Genomic DNA, 22,845 nt, shown 5'->3' on the forward strand with positions numbered 1-22,845 from the left:
CAATTTGCAAAATTATTCTAAAATTTCAGTAAAATGTAGTGTCTTGAATGATTTGATTTTTAGCGTGATTTTCATCTACTGGTATTTCGTTTTATTTGTGGGCGTTATTCGTAATTTTACACAAAATATATTGGCAGCTTTGGTGAAAAAACTGGTGTGTCGTAGAGTCCTAAATTATGTAACCTGCAAAAACTTGTTGCCACCCCTGGTTTGCACCTCATAAAAGAAAAAATATTATTTATCGGACAGTGGCCCCCGTTTATTTTCCGCCCCTGACAAATTTTCCCTTCAATAGGTCCGATTAACTTTTTCACTTATAAGAAGTGCGTTCACGCCCTACGGCCATTTGTCATCGGTGTAATGGCCGTGGGGGTCGCCGATCGACCCCGATCCGTCCCTGTTAAGCGCCAGTTGTAATAACGAAAATCACGTGTATCCCGATGATAGATAAAAACCTCCCGGGAGCCGCTTAAGATAAAATATAAAAATGACCCCGGGTCACTCGAAGCCTCTTTGTTCTCTTTGAAATATACGGGTTGGGAATTATATTCCTTGCTGGAGTTTTATGGGGGGATGAAAGCTAATTTAAGGATTTTTTCTCAGTGCCTCCGGGTCCGCCTACTATTATGGACGCCAACCGGACGTTAATCTCCCAGGTGGCTGGACCCTATGTGGAAGGTGAAAAGCTTAGATTGCTTTGCATCGTTAAGGGAGGTATGTTTTTCAAAACTGTTTATTTCAAAACCTTTCACTCTAATTTTGTCGATATCAGTGTTGCACTTGGAAAATAATCAAAAATGATACAGAGCCAAAAATTCAACATTTTTAAAAAATTTAGGTCCTAACCTAACCTACGAAGTTATTCAAGAAGATCAAAAACTTAAACCTACAATTCGTTGTTTGTCAAAGCTTTAAAACTTAAATAATTGTTGCTTGAAACTGACGTTATTTTGTTTTAAAGACAATTTGCCAAATAAAATTTAAAAAAAGTACATTTAGCCTACTGTCATAAGGCTGTCAAATCTATACAGTTTGATTTTGATAAAGTTTAGTGACGTCAAAATCGCAATTGACACCAGACAACGTTTTATTTACTCTTCACATTTGTCATGCACAGGTTTGAATTGATTGATACATAGGAAACCAGTAACAGGAAGAGAGAAGCAATACAAAACATCAACGGGGTAGACAAAGATGGCACCCACCAACAAAAGAAGTTGATCACATCGCCACTTCATCCGAATGATTGTTTAGTTACGTCATATCCGCGTTGACAGACTGACACATGTCATCGTCACCATTTCTGTCTAGCTCGTTGGTTTGTAGTGTTTCTCTTTCTACCATTGATTTATATGTATAATTATAAAATTTCCATACTTGTATGTAGTTTTTGTATACAGAGTGTTTGAATTTAAAGAAAAGTTAGTTAGAAAAGTTAGAGAGCGTTTTTGAAACTAATTTTATCACCTAAGTAATAACATAACATAAACATTATTAATATACATGATAATGTTGAAAAACAGGCCATTAAAGTTTACAGATTTATTGAAAAATAGTATATCTATAATAAATATGTGAATATCAAAAAAATATGCAGTTTAAAGGGCATTTATATTATTTTATTTCAGTTTTTATTGTAAAACTGTCACAATGTGCAAAAAGTATTAATAAAAATTACCTGGATTTGTCTTGAAATAAAAATGGATTCAATGGTTTTGGAAGCATTATCACTACGATAGTAAAAGTCTGTGGCATCAAAATGATCTGAACAAACTGCAGTTCTTTTCCCTATTACAGGATTTTCATCAAGACCCAAAAATGCCAACCAGAGCTTTCCAATTTCTGGATTTGCAGGAAATCTAAAATTTACAGAAAATTATGAAGACAACAGTACCAATCAACTCAGTACCTACTGAGTACTTATCTCGGGACTAAATTGTAATTTAGCAGAAAAATATCAACAAATATTGCTGTTGAATAATTTTTCTTTCCAAATCAAATGAAGAATTGTGGTGCTTACCTATGAAACGATAAGTCTGGACGAAATCGGCTTAGTTACACACTCAAACACCATATTTTGTTTTTATCTTTCGCAATCCACCTGATACACCACAAAACGTACAAGAAATTACTATTCGTACCGCGGCGTTGCCATACCAGCTAATAGAAGTTCCTACCATTTTAAATCAAATTTAAATTCCATTTCTCTTCAACATATTTCTTTTATAGCTGCAGTATAGTGTAACGTAAACACACTTCTATATTAGATTATTAGATATTGGTGAAAACTACTTATTTTTATTAATCATATTGTTAAGTCACATTTCAAAACATGGGTGGTATGATGAGACTTGGCAACGTCGCAAATTGTCGTTCGCTGGCTCTAATCTTGGTTATTACAGTCAACGCGCGCGCCAGGCAACCTTGGGAATCCGGAAACCATCGTGTCCTTCCGTCCACCGTCGCATTCTGGCCACGCCTCCGTTTTCCAAGACGCTCGCTAATTTTGAATTTTGTATCCTGGCGCGAGGAGAACAAACTTCACTCGTTTTGTTTCGGTCACTTTGACAGCTAATAACGTCAAAACCAGTCCGATTTCACTAGACTTGATGGTACTCATTTTCGACTAATTTGGGGACGGGGAATCCATTCCAGCTGTCAAAATGACAGTAACTGTCACTCAATTCGAGACACTGGCGATTTCCGGGTTATTTGTGGAGATATCAAAAAAGTGATTTCACCAATGGATTGGGCGCCCTAAAATTAGTCAAAAACCACCCTTCACCCGTTTTGTTTTGATAAAAAACGCTTGAGATGCATTATTGTTAAATTGTCACTTTGACAGCTAATCACGTCAAAACCAGTCCGATGTTTTTGTATACAGAGTGTTTGAATTTAAAGAAAAACCTGATTTTAAAATAAAATATAATGGCAAAAACCATGAAATATTTGGATATCTTTTCAGTTTATACAGTTAGAGAGCGTTTTTGAAATTTTGAGCATTTTGAAAATTACTCAGATTTTTTTGCCATTAGCTAGAGATTATATGAGGAAAAATCAGACAAAATAATATTTCTATTTTTTTTCTGTAATATTTTCTCATTCCAAGTGGGACTGTCCTTTCAAACTGTGTTTCTGGCAATAGTGTTTTTGTTTGTCCTTAGATAGGAAATTTAATAAGGGGCGCATTCGTTTTCACGCTCCATGGAGCGAGCAGAGCTTTTTTGACGTCACAATGACGTAATTTGACAGTTGCTTAAATTATAGTTTTGCTAAATTACGTCATCGTGACGTCAAAAACGCTCCACTCGCTCCATGGAGCTTGAAAACGAATGCGGCCAAAGATTCCAAAAATGTACATAAAACTGTCTCTTTTCTCATTCCAAGTGAATTTTACAGGCGACTGTGTCCTTGATTGTTCTGTGACACTCATTTTCTGACAGTTCAAACATTGACAGCATTTTTCGCTCTGATTATTCGTGACATTGTAGTGTTTTTTTATGTTATTAGATAGGAAATGTAATGAGGATTCTGTTCGAATTTCATTCAAACAAGGAAAAATATTCGTTGCCTATTATGGTAAAACAAATTCAAGGTCTTGTCGCCCGCTCTCAGACATCGCTATCCTTTTCTAACCAACACTAACGTTAGATTAAGCTTCTCTGTTTTGCGTTTTTTACGCTCCTGATTGGTTGCAGTGTTGGTTGAAAGAGTGAAGAATTTTTCGCCTTTATCTTTTCTTTATGTGTTTATTGTGTTTGTGTATTTGTATCAGTATAAGTATATTCAGTATGTGGGCAGTCGGCATTCTTGTAATAATCAGTGTGGTTTCTTGGGGGCTTGCTCAAAAAATACGTATTTAATGCGTAGTGTGTATTTCCCATTTGATAGTTTCCAGTGTGATTGATAAATCTGCTAGTTCTACAAATCGTGCCTGTATAGGCAAGGTCTATACAGTTTCTCTTGCAGAATCAGTGGAGTTTGAAAAACTCAACTCAATTCAAAGTACCTACAGTGTGTACAGAACCCCCCTGCAATACAGTTTAATCAGTGTGAGGATCCAAGACGTAAAACAACAAATGTGGGCAGTTTGCTGATGGAGTAGTATTTTTTGATTGCTAATTGTGACTGCTGTTTTATTTCGAAACCCAAGAAGTAAGTTGCTACTTAAAATAAAGTTCTATTGAAGTAAAGCTGAATTCATAGTTAGATTACGGCTTCTATAGTATAGACAAAAATAAAAATTTGCCGTAAATTAACATTTAATTACAAAAATATTTAATTTAAAAATGCGGTAACAAAATAATGCTTGACAACCTAATGCTAACCGTAGTGGCCGATTCGTATTAGTGTCAATATTTTGTTTATTGCAAATTTAAGAAAATGCATTATTAACTGACCTAGACTACCAAGTGCGAAATCCACCAATATTGTAAAGTAAACAAAGGAAAAAGGCGGCAACTATGCTTTAACCTCATAATTGAAGGAACATTGAATGACATCTGCAGTTGACGTACACACTGTCAAGTATCAGTTATCCTCTGTGAATTATGCGGCGTTGCCAGACGGGTTTTTTGTCGTTATTAATATTTAATACTTCAACTAATTTTTATTTTTTTTAATCATAAAAATATGTTTGGTAGCCTAAATATCCGATTAGTATAGGTGGCAAAGCTTGTTTTTATAAATTGTAACTAATTGTACTGCATTGTTAATAGTACCACTCATTGTGGAACAGTGTAACAGCTATTTAAGACAGCTTATATTTGACAACATTGCAGAAGGTAAATTGTGGTTTCTCCAGTCTCCACCAAATCATTGTAAACTTTTGGATTTTGATCCCAGGTTTTTGAAGGAAATTGTGATTTTAGCGCAAATTTTCTTTTTTCTCTAAACTATACAAACTTTGGTGACCAAACTCGTGGATGCTTAATGTTTACAAGACCCGACTGAATGTTGTTTAGTGACATAAGGCTAGGCTGGAGTGATAGGTGATAGGTTTCATTTTAAGTTTAAGCAGTTTTTGCTATTTTATTACATTTTTGTTTAAAGCTTTTCTTATAATTTGTTTGATTACATAATCTGATTCTCTGCTCTCATTCGCCCAAGTATTGTTTTTTATTTTGATAACTGGTGACTGGAGACAGTCTAGAAATTCAACTAGAATTTTCCCGTATTGTGGAGCGGTTGACAAACACAGGTAAGTCGATTTGCAGCCAGATTCCAAAAATGTACCTAAAAGTGTCATTTTCTCATTCCAAGTGGGTTTGCTGATTTTGTCCTGACTGTCCTTTCAAACTATGTTCTGGCAATTGGAACTTTGACACCACTGTTCATCCTGAATATAGGCATAATCTTAGAAACTGATGCGCACTTTCCTTGCAGTAAAAATTACGAAAATAAGACAAATTAGGGTATGTGGGGGTCTATGATGGCCGAAATAATAACGAGATGAATTAATTTTAGTTGGATTTAATCATAATTATTGAAATTGCATCAAACAGTAAAACATAAGTGTGGTTATTTTTCTAAAATTAAAATCTTAACATTTCTCTGTCAGTCCGTAATTGACATGACATTTACAAAGCAGTGTTGCCATACCTCATAAGCAAACGACTACAGGTAGAAACCTTTGTAACACTTTCTACATCAAGATGTAATTTTAGGAAAACCCAGACCTTCGATAAAATGGTGGCATGGAGGAAAACTGTTGGAAACCAAACAGCTTCCAACTCACTACGAGGAAATCTACGAAAACGAGCTGATGATCAGCGTTTTGCAAAAAAGTCACCAGGGGGCGACGTACACGTGCCAGGCATCCAACAACAATATCAGCCAACCACTGTCGGCGACGATATCCCTGGATTTGTATTGTAAGTTTTCACTTAATTACCCAATTTCTTCGTAGAATAATAGCCAGGTTAAAAAAACAAGCGCCGTAATGACGGCGTAATGAACATTCGGCGATGTCCTTAATTATTTTCTCGTACAAAACGAGTCTGGCGAAACAATGCGCCAGGCAAAATTTAATTTACAGCGCGGAAAAATAGTGGAAGCCTTGGCGGGTTTTTGCAAAATGTTTATGAAACTAGAAAACAGCCGGTTTTTCAAGGGGGTGATTTAATTAAGTTTAATTATTGTTCAGGTGCGGAGTGGCGGTTTTGTCGTAACAGGGTCGTTGTCTTGCTCAAGTGGCGTTTGTCATATTAATACCTTGGAACAGTTGAAAAATTTTGCACAGCCACTGGAGGCAACATATGTGGGAACGTAGAGTCACAGAGTTAAAAAATGTTCACACAACATTAAGTTTATTTTACTAAGTTAGTATATACCAAGTTGTTGCAGTGTTGCCATATCATTCACCATAAAATGAACTCAAGTTAAGATTAGGCAACGTTGCCAAACTGTATAGCATATGTATTTCATTTACTTACAAATTTGATGAATTTATTTTAAAATATTATGGTAGCACTAACATATCAAACATGCATTTTTCTGCATGATAAACTGATTAAGTTAATTAGTAAATACGGTGAGGATATAATTAGCATGTTTCAAGCTGAACTCCTTACCTTAGCAATAAAGGGTCCTCAATTCGAAAATTAATGATTCTAATCTTACAATTTTAATATGTCTTCCATCAGAAACACCCTTTTGCATCGATATAATTATATTAATATTCCAACTCATTAATAACCTATTCTTGCCCCGTTCTCCCACAGACGAAAAAAATTCCAAATCACTTTAATGAACAGTGAACACGAAAATTAGGAAAAGTGATCAGAAATACCCAGGCAAATTCCATGTTAAACACGCAGATCTCAGCCACACGAAATGTTGCAATCTGCCAAGTTTGCGCAACGCCCCTAGTAATAAAAGCTTATTTACATCCAAGCTGATTAGGTGTTGGTTTTGATCTGCGATTGGTCCGATTAAAATTAAGATTTGAGATATTTTGCATAAATGATTCCAACAAGGCTGACCTCAACTTTGACCTAAAAATTACATAATTTTAGTATGCAACCTTATGTACTTGAAACAATAAAAAAGGTAATAAATCAACATGAATTTTTCCAGTGCAGCCCACCACCAACTTTTTACACATCGATTAACGTTGGCTGAATTCTATTTGCATAAACGGCGAACGCAAAGTCGATTTTCATTATGGCAATTGCATTTGGAGCATAAAATGGCTTAATCATTTATTTAGAGTGGGGCGGTATAACTTGCTGATTATTTTATGCCAAGCTTTTTATTGGAAAGTGGTTTTATAATGCATTTTGAAAGCCTCACCTCTCCCCCTCAGTTTACCGAAGTAATTTCCAAACAAGTCAGGTGAAGAAATTTATTGGGTTGTGTTATCAATATTGCATGGATGTTTCTGAGACTTTGCTGAAAACTTTGCAGGGTAGAATTATTACAATACAAAGAGAAATTATAATGGAAGGTTTTGTGTACAAGGTGAATTTTATATTTTAAAAATGTTGCGAGTTAAAAGAGAATTTGGAAATTTCAGCACCCTGTTTTTCTTAAAAAACTCTCTTGAATAGTTTGTTTAAAAAATACAAGGATACTAGAAAAATTTGAAGGAGGATTTGACTTGAAGTTTGTAAATAACTGAACAAATATATTTTTCAGTATTTGATGGAGAGATATGAGATGTTTGATTCAAGTATTGTTGGTTGGTAACATGAAGATGCAGGTCAACTTCAGTTACTTTTTGCCTTATCAAAAATGGATACCTTAAGCCTATCTAAAAATATTTGACGTTTCACATTTTTCTGGTACTTTCAAGTAACGTTTTCGATAGGCTTCTGCCACTTTGATGTGGCTTTTGGCACTTTCCATTGACTTTTAGGACTTTTCTGATACTTTCAAGGAATTGTTTAGAGACTTCTAGCATTTTTAAGGTACGCGTCCACTAATCGGTATCGGAACGGACGGTACGCATCGTCGGGATCGGATTTTGATTTCGTCTTTGGAATCCCGATCAGAAATGCCGAAGTGCGATGACGATAGGTGAACGCAGTCGTATTTGATTCTATGTAGTTGATTGGAAATGCGATTCGTGCGATGCGTACCGTCCGTGCCGATACCGATTAGTGGACGCGTACCTTTAAGTGGCTCTGGCACTTTCAAACAGCTTCGCAGACTTTAAATTGGCTTCTCCTCCTTTCAAGTTACGTTTCATAGGCTTCTGCCACTTTCGAAGAGGCTTTTGGTATTTTCTAGTGAGATTTCAGATTCTTCTGACACTTTCAAGCGGCTTTTTACACTTTTGACAGTGACTGACTGACTTTGAAGTGACTTCTGACACTTCCAAGTGCCATTTTAAGGCTTCTGGCAGCTTCAAGCGTCTTCTACCACATTTAAGTGACGTCTTGGTGGGCTTCTGCCACTTTGAATCAACTTCTGACACTTTTTAGTAGTGCTTCAGATTATTTTGGTACTTTCAACAGGCTTTTAGCATTTTTAACTTGCTTCTACCACTTTCAAGTGGCTTCTGGCAATTTGAAGTGACGGTTTAGAAGCTTGAATCATTTACAAGAAACTTCTGGCACTTTTAACTGTTTCCTGACACTGTTAAGTGGCTTCTACCACTCACAAAGGACTTCTGGCACTTTGCAATGACGTTTCAGATTTTGCAGGTACTTTTAAGTGACTTTTCATGGGCTTCTGCTACCTTCAAGTAAGCTACCTTCTACTATTTTTAACTGGGTTCTGGGACTTTAATTGCTTTCTGGCAGTTTCAAAGCGACTTCTGACACTTTCAAGGGACTTTTGGCAATTTGATATGAGGTTTTAGAGGCTTCTGGCACTTTAAATTGTCCTCTTTTCAAGTGGCTTCTACCACTTTTACGTGACGTTTTAGAAGCTTTGGTCAGTTTCAGAAGGCTTCTGGCACTTTTAAGTGTCTTCTGGAAGATTCAAGCACCTTCGACACTCACAAGTGGTTTCTGGCAGTTTTCAGTGACGTTTTAGATTCTTCTGGTACTCTCAAGTGACTTTTAAGAGGCTTGTGATACTTTCATGCGGCTTATGACACTTTCAAGTGAGTTTTGAGAGGATTCCGCTACTTTCAAGTGGCTTCTACCATTTTTAATGGGGTGCTGGAACTTTTAAGTGCCTTGTGACATTTTTTCGTGACTTCTACCACTTTGAAGTAATTTCTGGCACTTTTCAGATTTTTCTAGTACATTCAAATGACTTTTCAGAGGCTTGTTATACTTTCAAGCGGCTTTTGACACTTTCAAGTGACGTTTCGTAGGCTTCTGACTTTAAAGTGCTTTGCCTAATTCAATACAATGTATTTTAGATAAATTCATAACTTTGCAAACAGAGGCTACATACATACATTTCGTATGGCTGATGTTGATGAAACAAAATAATATTCAAGACATTTAGTTTCATTCAAGATATTTTTGGCTGGATGCTTTCCCATACATAATTTATATGGTAAATCCTTCTGAGAAATACTTACATCCAGTTGAGTTTTCTATATAATATGTAACAGCAAACACAAACGCGATCCATCACAAGAGCAAAATAAAACATTAAAGCAACAAACAAAAATAAGCCTGGTTTGCTGTTTTTCGGAGCAAAAAGGATATTTGCACGGCTGAGGCCCTAAATCTGGAACACACCAAGGCGACATATTATGATTGATGGAACGTACCCTCGTTTCGTTACATAAACACCAGGTCACGTTAGATTGTTTGACGGATTTCCAGATGTTTTTGCGACCTGGTGCGGCTGTTCCGCAACCGATTTCCTTCGAGTTCGATTAACCCCGAAGGAAGTAGACTAAATGGTTGTTCGCAATCTAAGTTTAGCTATAAATATTCATTGCTCCTTGGAAGTTGTACTAGATACTTATCGAACAACTTGGAAAGCTGAACGATAAAATTCAATAGATCATAACAACGGAAGTAAAAATGCAAGTTACGCTCGAAAAGTTGCAAGCAGTAAATAAACCGCGCGTCCTTAACCGTATGAATAAATCGTGTATTCCGGGTGTTTTGAAATTCCGACAAGAAAACGCTTCTAACGTTTTACGGACTCCTTTTATGCCTCCAGGGTGGGTAAAAGGTTTAGGAATGTATTCTTTTCGCGGATACTCAAAGTAACTCGGTGTAAAGATTTCCATCGGTTGTTTGAAAAAGCTCAAAACTGGATCTTAAACGTTCGCCGCCTTCACTGGTTGAATACGAATGAGACTCTTTGTGTCAAAAGTATCACGCATTCTTTCTGGTTTGAATTCCATTTGAGGGGGATAAAGTCGAGTTTGTTTTTCCGCCCTTTTTTCAGTCGGTCGAATAACTTTGTTTGTTTGGCGCCTTCACAACTCGATTCATTAATTTTTGCAAACAGAGACCCCTTTTTTTTCTCACTGACGAAATCTGATGGTTTACTTCAAATATATCTCATGTTTGAAATTTCAACCTCAAACGGTTTTCTGTAAATTAATGACGTTGCAAAGAAGTAGTCCATGAGTGAAAGAGATTCAAGAGAGAGGTTACAAGAATTAGGATATAAGAAAGTTGGAAGAGTGCATATCAAATTCTTGAGCCGTAAAAATTGACTAACACAACATAAAACTCTTTTTGTGACTAGAAGACTTCAACGACCATGTATAGAAAGTCTTATTAAATAAGTAGACATTTCTTGGATAAGACATTTTGAGTAATTTGTAATCCAGCTATTTACAAAATGCTTTAAATATGACTTAAATCCACTTATAAAACAACCAACTATTTCCTGACAAGTAAAATCAGATCGGATTTGTTGAAAACATAACTTTACAACATTCCAGACGGGCCAATTTGCATAATTCTCGGCCGCAAGTCGGTTTTGATTATGGCGGCCGCATTCCGGACGCAAAGTCCTTAAACAAATTATTTAGGCCGGCACCGTGCAACTGTCAACTTAATCGAATTACCGGCGACGCCTTATGAAAAATGCAGATAGTTTAGCTTAACAATGTCAATTTAACGTTTTTTTCTGTTTCAGTTCGCCCTTCTACGGTGCAGATTTTGAGCAGTAATCAGCCTTTAAGCGCTGATAGACCGTACGACATTACTTGTCAAAGTTTCGGATCCAGACCGCCAGCCAGAATCAGCTGGTTTCTGGATGGCAAAGAACTGAAATCTCCAAAATATTTTATAAACACTTCTGTAAGTTTCTGACTTTTGTGTACAAGCGAAATGACTAAAGATTTGTTTCCAGGTTTCATACGAAGACAACTCAACCATTTCAGTTCTTAGTATAACGCCAACCAGAGCTGACAATAACCGGACACTGACTTGCAGGGCTACCAACCCTAAGCTGAAAAAAAGTTTGGGAATCGAGGACAACGTGAGGCTTATAGTTTACTGTAAGTTCAGTTCCTTAAGTGGCCATACATAATTAATCAGGATTGTTATGCAGATGTGCCAATACCAAAACTTAACTTGGGCAGCAACCTCAATCCTGCGGATATAGAGGAGGGTGATGACGTGTATTTTGAGTGTAACGTCAGCGCTAATCCGCATGCTTACAAGGTTGTATGGAAACATAATGTAAGTTTTTTTTTTCAGTCAAAAAGGATTAATCTGGAATCTGGTATACAATGCTTAATTAGAAACTAGACTTAAATTTAAGTTCGTACCAACTAAAATTAGCTATTATACAAAACTTTAATTTGAGATTTTCCAAAACTAACAAGAGTCATAAAATGATATTATAATATTACTAAATTTAGCGAAACGTAAGTCTTGCAGTGAATTTGGATCACTCTGTAAAAGGTATTTTTCTGAAATTAGCACCTTTTTTACCACCTTCACTAGAATACATTAATTAGAAAGATGTAAACAAGACAAACTTTGGAATTGGAAGAAATAGAAGTTAATCCGGTGAAGAAACTATGAAAATGTTTTTATATTTGAAAACCAAAAATGTTCAGAATAGCTTTCTACACTTCGTGGACTAGGTTTACATCCACTTAACAGAACGTTACTTTTAAATTTAACTTTTTCTATTTATTTTTTGAACACCCTTTATATATTTAATCATACTGCGATAAGCACGAGGTGAAAGAGCAGTTCAAAGCAAACGTTTTGATCTTTTTACTGTCGCTGAAATTAACAATATAGCCAAAATACAGTTTTAAAATATTTGGAAATAAACAATTTTCAAAAAAAAAGTTTACAAACTTGAATATCTCGGAAACGGTTACAGTTACAAAAATGTTCAGAATGACTTTCTACACCTAGTGTACTAGGTTAAATTCAAACTTAACTGTTTTTCTTTTTGTTTTTGAACACCTTGTATGTGTTCAATCAAGTTGCGGTTAACACAAGGTGAAAGAGCAGTTCAATACAAATATTTTGAGCTTTGTACGGTCGCTGAAACCCCAAAAATGGCATAGGTACAAAGTTTTCTGAATTTTTATGTAATTTCGAAATAAAGTCAAATATCTTAGAAACGAAGTTCGAGTTACGAAAATTTTGCAACAGACGGTAAATGATCAAAAACTTGAATCTATATTAAAACGTTAAATATTCTTAGTATCTCCAACATTAAAGCATGAAAAAAAACTAGATTAATAATTGCAGTTTTACTGCAACTAATCTGAATTATTCAAAATTAATTACCGAACAAAGTTTCTAGAGCAGATTTAGATTGCACAATACTGCTTAACTTCAGGCCCTTTGATTATTTCATAAGTCACACTTAAATATAACTTTGTGGGTTTTGCAATCACGTCTAGTTTACATGCAGTTTGTACAAGGTGACCACGTGATTTTTCGCCACTTGTTGGTGCTAGTGTAAATCATAAAAAACGTTTATAGTTAAACTAGTTAAAGGTGCTTTCACTGACCTTGTAATTACTAGGATACAGTTTGTTATTTTAGTAGTAACGCAAATAAATGAACAAATACTGTACTAATTACAGTTTAAAATGCATTTACGAGAAAACATTTTTGATTATTTAATACAATGTACCATCGAAATTTAAATGAATTGCCAAACATCTGCAAATTCGTTTGCATCATCGTTATTACCTCAAAACAAAGATCATTTTTTTGTGACGTTTTGTTTGCGAACCAAGTTTAGTTTTGCACTTTACAGCCAACGTAAGAAAGAAGTTTAATTACTTTCCGCCCGCTTGCCCTTCTATTAAATTAAAATTAAAACACCCCCCACCGCGTTGGCATTGTTTAGTTCTAAACTGAAAGGAATTTTAATTAGAAAGTGACACTGAAATTCTTGCATCACTCTAGGCTAGAACAAAAAAAAAATTGAAATTGATCCTCCCCGTTGTGATACGACCGCCAAGACTAAAATGGCAATATATACACAGACATCTATTTTGTCAGAGACGAAGGAAATGCAGGAATGTGTAGTTTCCTTTAAAAGACGTCTTGGGTCGAATAAAACGGAGTCACGTCTATGAAAAATTTACTGCTGCCCTCGACAAAGGTTCGGAAGTTACCGAATTCCTCCAAGTCAGGAAATATTTCTCGTTTCATACGTGTTAAGCAAACCAAATTAAAAAAAGAGTTTCCATCTTGAAAGTTCTATTTTGTCTCTCACTGAATTACTAAATTGTAAGTTACAGCCACGTTTTGTTCTACACATGAAAAATTACCTGATTTAGTCAAAACTGTTAAATATCTAACTAACTGACTTGGTTAGGTATGATTGAATTTTTATTAATTACAAAAGTAATTTATTTCTTTAATTAGCGCCCTCTGAAGGGGTATTAAACAGGCGCTTATTCAAATAAGAACAAAAAATCCAAAACCGTATTTAATTAAAATTTTATTCCAATCAACAGAAAGCTAAGAATATTTTCATTTCCTTAGAGTCTCATTACTGACACGTGTATTACTTCTGAGAAACCTGTCAATTAACAGCTATTGGAATAATGATCCACAATTTGTTTTATCGCTTTCCATAATGGTTTCTCCGGGTTTTAGGGTGATAATAACATTGTTGCTTGGGTTATCAGTCTTTTATTGATTTCATAATTACATGAATTATTGGTAGGTTACAGAAAATATCCCTAAATTATTTGAATGTTGATTATTCATGCTGATGATATTGGAAAATATACTTAGTTTCCTACCAATTTCACATTTTTGGATCCGGATCATTAAACTCAAAAGTAGGAACACTGTTAAGAGCTCATCAAGACTGAGTATAGATATTTTTATTTGAAAAAGTGAGCAGTTTAGATGATTTTACTTCCAAAATTTAAAATTGTTGGCAACAGTGTAATATTTCAGGATCAATATGCATACAGTTCCCAAGATTAAAAAATAAGTGGTTAATTTGGACATTCTGATTCACCCAGTATTATGGTTTGCAGAGCTTTTATTATTTTTTTTTTAACCTACAAAAGCTTAAAAAAATTCTCTTCGATTAAGTTTGTTTTACTTCACACCCACTAAAACTACTAAAACATAGACTAAAGATTAGAACTGCATTTCGATAGCTGATAAATTTACAACGGCACCTACTTGCCTTAAACTGGGTTAAAATCATACAATAGATCAGGTTTAAGGAAACGGGCATTTTGTTTGGGCAAAGACGTAGGAGAAGTTTAAAAGAGCCGTTTTCTGGGTCGGAATAAGGAACTTTTGCAGCGACTCATTCGGTTTTACTGCTTCCGTGGATATAACAGTCGCACTTGTTTTTGAATTATACTCTGCAAAGTACATTTTATGTACTGTTAAGGTACTAAAAGCAGCCGGTCCCTTTTATTTTTATTGTTTTTTGAGATGAGGGTCTGGTCCGATCTGACCGTCCAGTAAAATAGTCGTTTTAAGAAGAAGTCACTTTAACAAAAAGCCGAGATAAAATATTAAAATAAGTTTAAAACAATTTCATTCAAACCAGCATATTACTTGAGAAAAACGAGCCTAAAATAATTGAAAAGAAAAAGCTTTAAGGCAATTTCCTTTACGCAAAGAGAATCGATCAAAATCCAATTTTCGATATGAGAAAGAACTTTGTAAAGTTGGCCAACTTTTTCCTCATTTCATCCAGTTAGGTTATTTTTGTGTTGAAAGTGGTTTTAGAACATTTATGCAAATACAAGTGACTTTTAATTAGATTTTTTTTTAAATAAAAACATCGAAGAAAAATTATTTTGAAAGTATAGTTTCCAAATGTAGCACACAAAGTATAAAAGTGAAAATAATAATAATAATAATTCACGACTGATTTTTATTTTATAGCAGGCATACCATTTTTTTCTGTAATATAATAATATCTTGTCACATGTATGGACGCCACTGGTAAAATTAAAGAACACTCTTTTTATTGTCTTAATGACAGTACCTATAATGTATCGTTCAAATATGTCCAGAACTTTTAGAGCTATACAAAAATTACGATTTTTTAGACGAGAAATGGCGCTTTTACGGTGAAGCACCCTGTATATTATAATGCATTATTGACCCAAAATATTCTAACATCTTAGAGCGTTTACAGTGTCCATCATTTAAATATTTCAACTCGTATAATAATTTGTCTGTTTTCCAGTTTTGTTGTTTAAAACTCTAAGAATTTTGGAGGTGTCTAGCTCAAATTTGCTTGTATCCTTGTATAGTATAGATACAGGGTGTTGAAAAGGGGTAGTGGATGCTTTTTTCCCCAACACGTTACTGGAAAAAGTACGATTTTGAAATATCCATTTCAACCACCATTGTTTTCTACACAAAAAGATTCTCTTGGTTATAAGCTGTAAAGTCAAAAATCAAAACAACTTTTATGTTGAAAAAAATGAGCAATCAAGCAGCAAAACCTAAAATTAACAACATAGGATTACTTTTTTTTAAATCTTTTGTGCAAATTTAACCATAACAAAATAGTAACACTCTGTTTTGAATTTACAAAACGATCGATTTTAAATTATAAGATTTTACAACGTGTCTGTGTCCCTAAGCACTGTTTCTAGAGTTGGAGCAACATATGAAAGTCTGGTATCTCTCTGGAGAGTATGTTGGAATAGCACGACCTAACCGAAGTGTTTAGGACGATAAAGTTACGTTTAGTTTATATATCTGGCGGAACCAAAAGCACAAAGCTAAAACCGCAGAAATTTCGCATTTTCCCCCAAACCGCACAACTTTTGTAAAGTTTTAACAAGTGGAAACAAGCGAAATAAAATACTTAATTTGCCCTGATTATATTTACGACGGTAGGAAATAAATCCAAGAAAAATTTTAATTTATGGCGGGAATCTTGAGTTACGCTAAGGCTCGGCTGAAATGAAATTCGTAACTTTTTAAATTGGGCTGGCGGAATTGATCCGCATTTGTACATTTTTCGCGAGATGCAAACAAAGGAGCTTGAGTGGTAATATCGTGTCTGGAAAAAGAGCAATTTTGTAGTTTGTAAACTTCCACAAGGCCCATTAATATTCAAGTGTTGTTGTTGCAGAACCAGTTGATGCAAGCCGACCAGAAATCCGGCATCATAATGAGTTCGGCCGCTTTGGCCCTTCAAGGAGCGACCAGGAAACAAGCAGGAAATTATTCTTGCATCGCCTCCAACGTCGAAGGAGACGGAGAGAGCAACGTGGTGCAGTTAAGGATAATGTGTAAGTGTTTATAAACAAATGGCCGGCAACTAGGTCCAGAGACGTGGGACAAAAGGTTCAATCCGAAAAGGTAAACGACTCAATACCAAGCCTCATTGGCTTTCGAAACATACGGTCCAGTCTTCCATAACAAAAAAGGAAAACTTCTCGCAGTCGAATAAATGACGGTCTCATGGAAAACAGTTTCTTCAAAAAAAGGGAAAAATGAGGGAAGGGGGAACAAAGTGAACTTTGAGCTGCATCTGCATTAAACCGTTCCGATGAAAAGATAGTTAAGCGAGTTGCAGTAAATAAAGTTTTCAATGGTGGAAGTTTTTTAAGTTGAGGGAGACTTTTAAATTACTTTCGTCGAGCTTTTTGCACTTTGCCTTTAAATGACTTCAATAAATTGACAATAAGGGCGGGGTTAGTTTACAGTTCTGATGAGGAATTTTAATTTTCTTTGTGTTGTGTCTTATGATTGTTCTAATTTAAAAAAAATGATTTTGTTATATCAATAATATCTACTAAAATATATTCATTCGATTATTCTTTACAAGCTTTCTCTTTGTTTCTTCTTTACAATCTAAATGCTGATTGTAGTTTTCTGTTGAAACTTCTTCAATTTTGAGACTTGTGAACATATTTCGAGTTTTTTCGTTTTTTAACAGACAGATTATGGCTTTTACAGGGTTCCACTGGAAACTACCGCTGTCGATACTTCAAAAACTGCAAAAGATAACATTTTGAAAATTTAAGGGTTGAGTAATTGCCAGGTTATTTTGTAAATCCGTTCTGTCAGTATCAGAAAAGGGTTTGGAAGTTTTACATTCAAAATTGGCAAACTTTGACAGTTGTGACGTATTCACGCCAGTTATTTGACCTTTATATGACGGCTGTCACGTGATGATAGGGGGCTTTAATGTTGACAGCCACGTCACAACTGTCAAGACTCTGGCCATTAAGCCATTAAAATTCAGCTTGACTTTACCGTATAAGTGAACTTGATTCAGACTTTTATACAGTTTTGGGTAGGCAAATTATGACAGTTGTGACGTATTTGCGACAGTTGACAGTCGTGACGTGACGCTCATAAATCTGAAAATAGCAGAAAACAGAAGTAAAGAAAGGAAAAGAGCGGCAACTATGTTTTAACTTCATAATCGAAGGCAAGGACAACAAAAATCGGCCGATTGAGCAATCCTTTACGGTTTACCGTCCTTGAATCGAAGGAACATTCAATGACATCTGTAATTGACGTACATACGGTCAGTTATCTTCTGTGTATTATGCGACGTTGCCAAACGCTATTTTTTTCGTTATTAACATTTAATATTTTAACTGAGTTTTACTATTTTTAAGACAGTAAAGTTTATACAAATATGCTTGGTAACCTAAGCTAACCTAAATACTCGGTTAATATAAGTGGAAGAGCTTATTTTTATAAGTTTTAACTTATGGTATTGCAACGTTGCAACTGCAAACATCGTACAGACAAATCGCCTAAAAGTTGAGTTCAGTAGTAAAGTGTGGTTCCTCCAACAAATCATTCTAAAGTTTTAAATTTTCATCTGAGTTTTCTAAAAAAAATTGAGGATTTACGGCAAATTTGATTTTGTCTTTGCACCATAGAAGCATTATGTGGGTACTAAATTTTATTTTTTTTTATTATCACAAATATATTTTTTGTGTTTATCGCTTTTGCCACTGTTTTGAATCAATATCTGAATACAATTTTGGTTGCAGACACAGCATTATGTCGTAAAAATCAGAAAAACGTCTACGGTGTTGCCAGACATGAAAAAGTTAACATTTTGTGCGAAGTGGACGCCTATCCACCCCCTGACAAATTTGAATGGTCGTTCAACCACTCGCAAGAGATTAACCAAGTACTTCCTTCAAGATACGAACCACACGATCAATGGTTTTCATCTACGTTCAATTACACACCAATGGGAGAAATGGATTATGGAACGGTAGTTACACTTTCAGAGTGATTGAGCCTGGGAATTCTCAAACTGTTTAAATTCCAGGTTATGTGTTGGGCTAATAACTTGGCCGGAAAACAACGCGAACCATGCATATTTCACGTTATAGGAGCTGGCAAACCGGACCCTTTACATAACTGTTCCATTGTGAATCGAACGAACGATTCCTTAGAAGTTGAGTGCACCGAAGGATTTGACGGTGGACAGCCCCAAAATTTCCTTTTAGAGGTTAGTGGATTTAAAAGATAAACTTTCCAATTCCTCGTTTCGAGTGTTTTTACAAAAAGACTACTTTACGAGCTTTAGTGAATAGAGTTATTGACATTTGCATGTATGGACAGCCCACGGTAGTTCAGGAAGTTGGCTGTAATTAAGATAGGATAATGAAGATTTGCATAAAGGGTAGAAGCTTATTATTGCGGAGAAATTCTGCTTCCGGATAGAGCAGTCGATTAAATTTCAGCGGTTTGAGTTAGAACGTTGGTCGTTTGCCTCACGGGTTTCCTTTACTTTGAATTTCTAGTCACTGAGCTCGAAAAGCAATTATTCTGATCTCGAAATATTTGATGAAGAATCACTGAAACGAGCAAAATTTTTTTAGTTTTGGAAAATAATTGAATGTTATGTATCTCTAAGTCTCAAAATTCAATTCGAGTTTGTGTTTTTGTTAAAAGAAAACCAAGATAGTGTTATGAAAAAAAATTATAAAAATTAACTATTCATACAACTTTTAAGGTGAATAGTTTACAAATGTGAATTCAGTAGTTAAATAAACGTTATGAACACTAATTACACATTACACTCTTCTATGCTCATAGTTATACCGCAGATAAGTTTAAAAAAGGCAAAGTCAACATTTCAGTTGTAAATATGGTCCCAGCACTGTTCGTAGTTTGTGACTGGTTAAAAAAAAGCAGCTTTCAGCTTGCACACAAACTTGTCACACAATGTAGACTTACCATAAAGCTTTGTAAATAAATTATTTATTAATATAGCAATTACATTAATATGGTGCAGGTAATTAAAACCGCGGTCGTGTAATTTCAGTGCTAGCGATTAGCGCTTGATTAATAAGGGATCCATTAGGCCGGTAGTATTCGCCGGACACGACTCCCTCAGGTCATATTAACCTTGCTGCAATGGTTTAACTTAGCCCATTTCTTACCAAGTTTATTAATATGGATTAGCCTGACTGGCCGGCAGACGTCCGGTGAGATTTCCCCAGATTCCGGTCGAAATAACTTAATTAAATCGCGCGCCACACCCTGGCATATGTTAGATTTGATATGATGTTCTCTCTATGGTTTTTGTTTAAATATTTACCGCACGGATTTCGGTGTTTGTAAAGTAAAATTATTTGCTCGAAAGCGAGCGCTGACATCTAATGGAAGTCCGTAATTTCTTTCAGGTTTACGACGGGAAAACCAACGCCATTCAGGCTAATGTTTCGTCGAAATTCCCGCTATTTATCGTCAGCGGCCTGGATCCCGGAAAGGAACTGAAAATGTTAATCTACGCGGCCAACAGCAAAGGCCGCAGCGAGCCAGTACTACTAGAAGGATTTACGTTAAAAGTGGCCGAGAAGCAGACAGGTGAGATTTACTGGTTGAGTTTTTTCTCTGTTTGGGCACTCAAGTACACTTTAATCTGTGAAACGATGCGGGCGGCGAGTTTCTTAACTCTTTAAAGTTAAAAGTCATGAAGTGTGTACTTTTATCATGCAGTAATTTTTATTTTATTTTTTAGTTTCTTGAACACTTGAAGATGAGCAAAATAAGGTTTATGGTGGTTTTAAAGGCTTATGGCAAAATTGAAATTTTAGAGATTTGTGATTTTTAGAATGCTCAAAGTGTCTAGTAACGCATTTGCTCGTGATTCTGGATGTCCGTAACAATATCAACATACAACACATCTTAAGAGACAAATGTCTGTTTTACAATTAGTTTGTTCAGTGACGGTTTCTCAATCAGTACACATGTGCACGTGGACTTTGTATGCTTCTTCTCAAAAAAAAAGCATATTTAAGTTATAAATTGTTAAATCCTCTTTACAGCTCATTTGTCTAGAGACGTTCGATGTTTTAATACGTTTTTTGTCTGTTTTATTAATAAAACAGCGTTTGTGTGACGTTTCAAAAAACTTATGATCAAAACCGACTGATTTTACTGCACAGGGTGTTAAACTTTTACCACTGTAATAACAGTTTAATTGTTTTATTCCAACCGGTTTTTCCAAGGTCACGTGATATTTTTTTCGGCCATTTTGATTTTTATTTATATATATTTTTACTTTTCTGTTCTGTGACACACACACACACCTTCGCCATTTTTAGCATTTTTTAGTGGTGTCACGTGACTTTTGGCGGGTATATATTTTTTTCTTTTAAATAAAAAAATGACGTGACTTTTTCCATCATAAATCAACCCTTTTTTGCCCACCACCAACGCCATCATAGGTGTCAATGGATGTGTGTGTCAATCATGTCGATGGATAGCCAATAAAATGAACTTTGTGAAAATATGACAACATTGGTTAATTGGTTCGATGGTTTGACCGCTAGGGGGCGTCAAAGTTGACCAATTTTTTTTCACTTTTTTGATACAGCATTTTACTCAATCGTATTTAGCTTGCCAATTTGGTACACTCTGTATGAATGAATTTCTTAGACAAAAAATAATTATTGTCATATTGTTTCATTTTATAAATCGTAAAAAATGTAGGAAAAACTGCGGCACTGGTTTCTGTTTACTGTGAAGCACGAGCTGCCACTGATTAGGTTCATTTCATGTGATTTTCGTATCTTAAGCTGTACACCCTATTGCACGGGTTTACATAATAAAATATTACTAGAAAATATCGAATGAAAATTCAGTAAACTGGCGAAATTGTCTTCCATAAATGGGTAAACATCTAAAAGGGTTAAAACCTCAAAGAGACCCATCTACCGCACCTTTTTTAAGTCCTTCATCAAATAAAACGAATCAAGGAGACAACTTTTAAACTCACTGTCCGCGGTCAGGACACAAACAACGGCGCCTGTTTAACTTGCAGAATTTAATTACGTTCCCCGACCCGGTCTGGAGCAAGTTCCACCCCGAAGTTGTTTCATTAAAACTCTCTCTCCATGTAGCGGTCCTTTGGCACAATATATTAGGGTGCATCGGTCCTCTCAGCGCCCTATCAATCAACCCTTATCACGTGTTTTGTCTGCGCCGCTTTTGATTAATATAAGTTTAATTCACTAAAATGCAAGACTCTATAATTGCACCACCTTGATTCGGACCCTTATCATTTTGCAGTGCTCTCGTTAGGCACAAGGGACCAGATTGAAATCGCTCCGGTTTTAGGCATCTTAGTGGGCATCGTGACCGCCTTATTGCTCATCACTGTCATAATCTTGGGCGCCCTTAAGGTACGCCAGTCGAGAAGGGACGGAAGGGCCCTTCGGCCACGCTTCTTAGCCGTGAAGGACAAGGTGACGTTGCCCTTAAGGTCTGAATCCGAGGATTTGTTTGAGAAGGATGATAAGAATCCAGACGTTGTACCTTCAAATAAAGGTAGGTTACCTGTAATCTATTATTTTGAAGTAGTTTTTTCGTAAATCGGTTACCGAAGTGAGAAAACTGAATCCCATACAGAACAAATTGGAATATTCGTTTCGCTGATCACTCTAGAGTTTACAGAGTTTTGTTGATTTTATACTAAATGTGTTTGCAGATTAAATTCTATATTAAAATAGAAGCAATACTGAAACTGACTTTAGAACAACTTTGTTTAAATTTAAGCAATAATGAGTTGAAACACTGATTTTGTACAAAAGTCACAATATGGAAACTTGGTTTATTTTCGTAATAGCTTCAAAAACTGTATTTTAACGCTCTGTAGCTCGGAAACCGGTGTTTTATTAACACTTGATTCGAGGAATTATTCATAACAAGTCTTCAATTTTTGCTTGCAACATTTTGTTGAAACCACATGGTTTTTAAACATTTAAGTAAATTTTACTAATTTTAGACCGTTTTTAGGACATGATTTACACCTTCTTTTTATTCATATACAAAAAAAAATATATAAATCGATGTTTTTCCGAAAAAAACCCAATACTACAATTTTATTCATAATTGTTTTGTTTTTTTAAGTTTTAATTTACAGTTATCCTTAAATTCTCACGTACAAAAATTGCCAGAGTCAGGAAAATAACGTTTTCATGCAATTTTACCGGCAACCGAAATAAAATTTTAATTAGAAAACTTGCTCCAATTTACATTCTATTACAAACGAAAGTCT

The 22,845-nt window shown here is 35.3% G+C and overlaps 2 protein-coding genes across 8 annotated transcripts in view; one reads left to right on the plus strand and one right to left on the minus strand.

The window, feature by feature from the left end:
• Positions 1 to 2,178, minus strand: part of LOC145724966 (uncharacterized) — a 55,189-nt gene extending 53,011 nt beyond the window's left edge. Inside the window, exons 1-2 of one of the 4 annotated variants that reach the window (XR_014177135.1) lie at positions 2,070 to 2,178; positions 1,679 to 1,859 (exon numbers count right to left, since the gene is read on the minus strand). Coding sequence is in view for 1 of the 4 variants with exons in the window: in XM_081973482.1 (XP_081829608.1) it covers positions 1,679 to 1,859; positions 2,070 to 2,074 (186 nt within the window). In the remaining 3 variants the exon portion in view is untranslated. Of the gene's footprint in view, positions 1 to 1,678; positions 1,860 to 1,913 lie in introns of all 4 variants that reach the window. The other 3 variants (XR_014177136.1, XR_014177137.1, XM_081973482.1) reach the window with 3 other exon arrangements.
• The window catches only part of side-VI (sidestep VI transmembrane protein), a 190,972-nt gene that overhangs the window by 161,589 nt on the left and 6,538 nt on the right, over positions 1 to 22,845 (plus strand). For 3 of the 4 annotated variants that reach the window (XM_081973464.1, XM_081973461.1, XM_081973462.1), the window contains 10 exons: positions 604 to 714; positions 5,667 to 5,873; positions 11,011 to 11,174; positions 11,227 to 11,374; positions 11,428 to 11,558; positions 16,432 to 16,591; positions 18,317 to 18,546; positions 18,604 to 18,786; positions 19,967 to 20,150; positions 21,858 to 22,115. In XM_081973464.1, coding sequence (XP_081829590.1) covers positions 604 to 714; positions 5,667 to 5,873; positions 11,011 to 11,174; positions 11,227 to 11,374; positions 11,428 to 11,558; positions 16,432 to 16,591; positions 18,317 to 18,546; positions 18,604 to 18,786; positions 19,967 to 20,150; positions 21,858 to 22,115 — 1,776 coding nt within the window. The remainder of the gene's footprint in view (positions 1 to 603; positions 715 to 5,666; positions 5,874 to 11,010; positions 11,175 to 11,226; positions 11,375 to 11,427; positions 11,559 to 16,431; positions 16,592 to 18,316; positions 18,547 to 18,603; positions 18,787 to 19,966; positions 20,151 to 21,857; positions 22,116 to 22,845) is intronic. The other variant, XM_081973463.1, reaches the window with a different exon arrangement.

The sequence above is a fragment of the Ips typographus genome, linkage group LG2, assembly GCF_016097725.1.
Source record: "Ips typographus isolate SLU linkage group LG2, UJ_Ityp_2.0, whole genome shotgun sequence".
Classification (NCBI taxonomy): domain Eukaryota; kingdom Metazoa; phylum Arthropoda; class Insecta; order Coleoptera; family Curculionidae; genus Ips; species Ips typographus.